A 6,968-nucleotide genomic window follows, 5' to 3' on the forward strand; every position below is an offset into this window, starting at 1 on the left:
AACTCCTGTCTTCATGCCCCCCAACACTTCATGTTTTCAGGATATTTTTAGCTTTGCAGAAGTGATGGAATTATTATCAAGGTATCAGAAACTACCACAGGTTCTCTCACCTGTGCAATAGTAAGGAAATCCTGAAAACATGGTCTATTGGGGGCCATGAGGATGGGGTTTGGGAAATAATGCTTTACACAAGAATGTTATTATGAGGTATAGCACAAATCTTCACCTGCATAGATTTCAATTTCTTGAAGGCGGACAACCTAAGATGCAGTAGATATATTATGAGACAAGCACTTCTTAATAAATTAGCTCATTTTGTTTCAACATATCTCAGTTTTTGACTGCTGTTATTGTCCTTGTTTCAGCTTGCAAGTTCACATTGTAAAGTAATAGATCACTATAATGAAAAACCTTTCATTTTTATGGTCAAAGGAAGAAATAAGTTTCATTAGTATGAATGTGGAATGCTAGCACTGTTCAGAAATGTGACATATGGTAGATATATCTTTTATTAAGTTGTGTGCCTTGTGGATGTTTATAGCACATAATGCACCGAGGACAGACTGGTTCACCAATTTGATAATGTGCAGTTAATAACTTGACCTCCACTGTTCAGATTGCTAAAGATTCTAAAGTTAGAAGAAACATGTAATGTCCCTTAACGCCATTAACATGCAGATATAGGGTTCAAAACATTACAACACTGTCCGTCCACCTTATTAAAACAGCAGCTGCTGGGAGAAAATGTACCTGTATTCCTCCCGGGTGTTGCCGGCTTTCAGTCTTAGATGTGTGCCGAGGCGTCTTCAGTCACCGCACTGTGAGCGGCGGCTGCAGTAACACCCTGACGCTTTGATTAACAGCCCTGGCTGCTGTGCATCTGTGTACAGCCATGCTATGAGTGGTGACTGAAGACTATCTTTATCTGAAAGCCAGTGGCTACTGGGAGAAATAAAATTAATTTTCTCTTAGCTGCTAAGTTGGCTGAGCAGCTATTATCCTGCAAATTTTGACCCTATAGCTGCACGTTAATAGTGTTTGGGGACATAATAGATCATGATGAAGATCAACACTCTGTAACATGTTGGTTCATCTATAATGCATCTGGAAATTGTTTTATGCCCATTACTTAATTCTCATACATTGCAAAATAAGTTAAAATGTGCCTAGTTTTCCCTGTATCTACCTATAATTATTTCTTTTTTTCTTTTCAGGTAACATCTTTGTCGTCAGTTTATCTGTTGCAGATCTGGTGGTAGCAGTATACCCATATCCAGTTATTCTCATAGCAATTTTTCATAACGGATGGACGCTGGGAAATATCCACTGTCAAATCAGTGGCTTTCTGATGGGACTGAGCGTCATAGGTTCAGTTTTTAACATTACAGCCATAGCTATTAACAGATATTGCTACATCTGCCATAGCCTGCGGTACGACAAGCTTTACAACCAGAAAAGCACATTTTTTTACCTGTGTCTTACGTGGATATTGACTGTTATTGCAATTGTACCAAACTTTTTCGTTGGATCTCTACAGTATGACCCACGGATTTTCTCTTGCACTTTTGCCCAGACTGTCAGCTCTTCATATACAATTACAGTAGTTGCAGTGCATTTTATTGTTCCTTTGGCTATAGTAACATTTTGCTACTTCCGGATATGGGTCTTGGTTATTCAAGTCAAGCACAGAGTAAGACAAGATTCCAAGCAGAAGTTGACACCAACAGATCTCCGAAACTTTTTGACTATGTTTGTTGTGTTTGTACTTTTTGCTGTGTGCTGGGGACCCCTAAACTTCATTGGCCTTGCTGTAGCCATTAATCCTTTTCAAGTGGCTCCAAAGATACCAAAATGGCTGTTTGTGTTGAGCTATTTTATGGCTTACTTTAACAGTTGTCTCAATGCTGTCATTTATGGTCTTCTTAATCAGAATTTCCGCAAAGAATACAAAAGAATACTGATGGCCTTGTGGACTCCAAGACTACTGTTTGTTGATACATCCAAAGGTGGGACAGAGGGAGCTAAAAGCAAGCCGTCACCAGTCGTTACAAATAACAATCAGGCTGACATATGCGTTTAAACAAGATGGAAAGCCAATGTATATGCATTTCATTTACTCAAGATTAATTTTAACATTTTTCACCATGTGCCTGTTATCATGCACTTTGTCCTTATTCTAAATGAACAAAATATACATCTGATATATACAGTATATATGAATCTGTCTTGGTCTTATTTAATAAAAAATTACATTTGCTACTTTATGCATTCTAAGATTCTAAATAATGTTATCTATGATATCCTTGCGTTCTAAGGTAGAGTATATCCCTTTTGAAACAACTCACATATTTAAAAGGTTTGCTAAATGCAAATAGTACAGCATGGTCAATTCTGTTCAGTCATTTCTTTGCTATTACTATGTCATCTTTTATGGTTTTCACAAGCCACAACATGTAATAACAGCCATTACAGCTCCTATACAGGATCCTAGACTACTAAATTGAAAATGTGTCTAGAAGACAGGCAGGCATATTGTGTGGATGTATCCATAAGTGGTTTTCTTTTTAAAGAAGATAACCGCAGACCATTGTAATTCAGACAGTTCAGACAGTTCAACTTTTCTTTTTTCTTCACATCTTCACATAGAGAGCCAAGCCATGAAAAGCTTACTGCTTGGTGTAATTTCAGAAAGCACAACACTTGTTGCAACACTTAGTTGAGATACAAGATCTTGTGTTATACACCATAAAACTCTACTATCCAGGCCATATCTCAGGCCTCAACGTAAAACGGTCTCTACTACAGCTTTCTACTGTCCATAGAAATGGCTTGTAGCACAGCCCTGATTCACTGACAGCAATAGCTCCCCGTAAATTTGAGTATTGGTCATCCTCATGCAAAGCTAAGCCCACTCAAGAATCAAGACTAGAGATGAGCGAATATGTTCAGAAAACGATATCCAAATATGCCATATTCATGCCATATTTGTACCATATTCGTGCATTTCCGAACATATTCACTCATCTGAACATACAATTGACTCAAATCCAATGGCGTTTGGCTATGTTTGGCGAATATTGCAAATACAGAAATTGTAATCCGAACCGAATATTGAAATAATTACTCATCTCTAGTCAAGACGACAGTTCAATCAGCCTCTATAGCTTTAGCAATGCTCACACAAACTGCAAACCACCCTCAACCATATCTTTGTAGACCCTGTCTTAGAAAAGGGTACTATATTAGCTTGCCATCTGCCTTGACGGCCAGGCTGCCCAATGATCAGCTGTTTTCCAGTCTCGCAGTGGTCAGACGTAAGCAGTGTACACAGACGGTACACCACACTGCCACAGCTCTCTGTAGTGTCCATTTTTGCATATTTGAGGGAGGCTGGGAAAACAATAAAATCTCAATAGGTTCTTATCCGGTGATGGAGGACAACAAGGTGCAAAAAGGTCCTGACCTGATCAGGTTATGTGATACACAATTACTGATATAGATCAGAATGTCAGCTGCAGCAGACCATGGTTAAAAACTGATAAAAACAATAATGGAAGGGAATGGGTTAACTGCACTGCTGATGATAACCAAATGAAGATTCCAGGAGACCGAAGATATTATTGGTACTCGTGATTTGTCCTAATGAAGAAGTTGGATGACTTTGAAATGCGTTGACAATCAACCGCACAGAAATATCTTCGGTCTCCTAGAACCTTCATTTGGTTATCATTAGTGTTGAGCGATACCATCCGATATAGAGAAATATCGGATCGGATTAGATCCGCCAGATACAAAAAAAATATCGGGTATCGCCGATTCCAATACCGGAAGTCCCATTCAAGTCAATGGGACAGAAATATCGGAATGAAAAAAAGCCCTTTCTTTACTTGCACATCCAGTTCGGGAGGGGGGAAGAGTGTGGGCGGTGCGTGGGCGGACGCTGTGCGTGTCTGTGTGTGCGGGCGGGTTCTGTGTTGGCCTACTGGGGGTCTGTACGGGCCTGCCGGGGGCTTGTGCCGGATGCCGGGGGTCTGTACGGGCCTGCCGGGGGTTTGTGCCAGCTGCCGGGGGTCTGTACGGGCCTGCCGGGGGCTTGTGCCGACTGCCGGGGGTCTGTACGGGCCTGTCGGGGGCTTGTGCCGGGTTTCGGGGGTCTGTACGGGCCTGCCGGGGGCTTGTGCCGGCAGGCGGGGGTCTGTACGTGCCTGCCGGGGGCTTGTGCCGGCTGCCGGGGGTCTGTGCGGGCCTGCTGGGGGTCTTGTGTGTGTGCAGGCATCGTCCGATGGGACTACAAGTCCCATTGGGCGATGCCTGCTACAATGACAGTGATTGACACATTAGCCAATGATGGGACAGTAGTAGTCCCATCCGGCTAATGTGTTGCATGAAAAAAATAAATAATATATATATATATATATATATATATACATACTACATACTTACTACATACTTACTATTGTACATACATACAACATACATACTACATTCATACTACATATATACTACATTCATACAACATACATACTACATACATATATACTACATTCATACAACATACATACATACTACATACTACATACATACAACATACATACAACATGCTACAGACATGCAACATACATACTACATACATACTACATACAACATACATTCATACAATACATGCATACTACATTCATACAACATACATACATAGTACATACTACATACATACAACATGCTACAGACATACAGTCATGGCCAAAAGTATTGACACCCCTGCAATTCTGTCAGATAATATTCAGTTTCTTCCTGAAAATGATTGCAAACACAAATTCTTTATATATATATATATATATATATTTTTTTTTTGTTTTACATTCAACACATTAGCCGGATGATGGGACTACTACTGTCCCATCATTGGCTAATGTGTCAATCACTGTCATTGTAGCAGGCATCGCCTGATGGGACTTGCAGTCCCATCGGACGATGCCTGCACACACACAAGACCCCCGGCAGGCCCGCACAGACCCCCCGGCAGCCGGCACAGGCACCCGGCAGGCCTGTACAGACCCCCGGCAGCCAGCACAAGCCCCCGGCAGGCCCGCACAGACCCCTGGCAGCAGGCACAAGCCCCTGGCAGGCCCGTACAGACCCCCGACAGCCGGCACAAGCCCCCAGCAGGCCCGTACAGACCCCCGACAGCCGGCACAGGCCCCCAGCAGGCCCGAACAGGCCCCCCGCAGTCGGTACAGGCCCCCCGCAGTCGGCACAGACCGCGCATCATGATGACATCATTTCAGCAGCCAATCACAGCCACAACAGTGGATCATTGCATTAGGGGGACTTCCGATTCTGGTATCCGATATTGAAAAAATATTGGTACTCAGTATCGGAATTCCGATACAGCGAATATCGGCCGATACCCGATATTTGCAGTATTGGAATGCTCAACACTAGTTATCGTCATTAGTGCAGTTAACCCATTCCCTTCCATTATCATTTTCTAATATTGTAGCCCGGCTCTCATTGAAGTGAATGGGAGCTGAGTTGCAGTACCCAAGAATGACAACTACTCGTTGTACAGAGCTGTTGGAGCCTGACTCAATACTTTAATTACAGCTGCCATGGCACCACAGACAGCTGATTAACGGGGTGACATTCACCAATTTGATATTTATTATCTTTCCTAAGGATAGCTCATCAACATCTAAGTCTTGAACAAGACCTCTATTAGGATTTCCAAAACTGAGACCTCAGGAGCCTCTGTACATAAATTTGGCATTTACACTACCTTTGGGAAAAAAATGTAAGTGTCAGTACTTTGTGCATTTCTACTTTGTGGGGACCAACACAAACTTGTTGGTCAATTGGTTGCATTGTTAAAACCCACAATACAATGAACCATTATTACAAGTGTGAAATTCTTCATTGAGGACATATAAATGCTACACTGTAATGTTTTGTGCTCTCAATAAAGTTTAGAATGCTTGTAATTTTGATGACTATTGATTGGTGTCTAAAGATCCCATGCCGGCCTGTGTGTTTCTATGGTTGCAGATGAAAAACCCTATGTAGCTTCTTCCTACAATCAAAATTCTTTTCCGTGCTCTATCAACATCTCATTGAGATTCATTTGGAAGTTCAGCAAGTCATAGGGGACAAATGCATAATATTTTGTAATCCATCAGAATAGAGATATATAGGCCTTTATTTTTTGCTATGCCTGCTCATTCTGAGTTTCTCAGTCAAGTAAGTGGTCCTAATCAGTGACTGATGGCCTTCCTTCTATAAAGACACTCAAACACACTGGTGGGGTTTGAGGTATTGCTCTCTGTGCGACAGGTAGTCTTACAAAACACAGTAGCAGTGCCCTCTGGTGCTGGCTCATTACTGCTGAGATGATCTGTCAACAGTGCGCGCTGTCATTGTACACATCACACATTGCACAGCGTGTGGGGATTAGCCCAGACCCTGAAACAAGCATCACTAATGACACTTTGTTTCACGGAGGGAGCAGAGGCTGTGGCAGTGACTGCAGCCTCTGCCCCTAATGATTGATTGAGTATCCTTGCATGCATTCGGATTCTCATGCGAAGCATCATCAAATAGGAAGTGGGAAGAAAAATATAGTGCAGTATGGAAGTATATTAGAAAATAGTTTAGATTATGGCATTCAATAGATAGGGATTTAGGAGGAATATTAATTTGGACTTCTCACCACCCCTTTAAGGCTAAGGTGCTGCATCATGGTAAGTTTGTTTACTGCCAGGGTGACTAGATGCCTTTGGACATTTTCCCTTCTCAATGTTTTCGGAATGTTGGTAAGGACGGAATAATGTATATAGTGTCTATGGAATTCTAATGGTTTGTGGTATTGAATTGACCATGGTGAGTAACTTCACATTATTTTGAGATTGAAACAGCTATTTTTTCAAGCAATAAGGCAGGAAATACTCTTGATGGCAATATGTAATACCTGCCTC

At 41.9% G+C, this 6,968-nt stretch overlaps 1 protein-coding gene across 1 annotated transcript in view; it reads left to right on the plus strand.

Moving 5' to 3' along the window:
- GPR50 (G protein-coupled receptor 50) overlaps positions 1–2,264 on the plus strand; it is a 491,389-nt gene extending 489,125 nt beyond the window's left edge. Inside the window, exon 2 of the mRNA XM_073543661.1 lies at positions 1,215–2,264. Coding sequence (XP_073399762.1) covers positions 1,215–2,080 — 866 coding nt within the window. The 3' untranslated portion in view covers positions 2,081–2,264. The remainder of the gene's footprint in view (positions 1–1,214) is intronic.
- The last annotated feature ends 4,704 nt before the right edge of the window (positions 2,265–6,968 follow it).

The sequence above is a fragment of the Dendrobates tinctorius genome, unplaced genomic scaffold (genome assembly GCF_039654945.1).
Source record: "Dendrobates tinctorius isolate UK_male_01 unplaced genomic scaffold, ASM3965494v1 ptg000133l, whole genome shotgun sequence".
In the NCBI taxonomy this organism is placed as follows: Eukaryota; Metazoa; Chordata; class Amphibia; order Anura; family Dendrobatidae; genus Dendrobates; species Dendrobates tinctorius.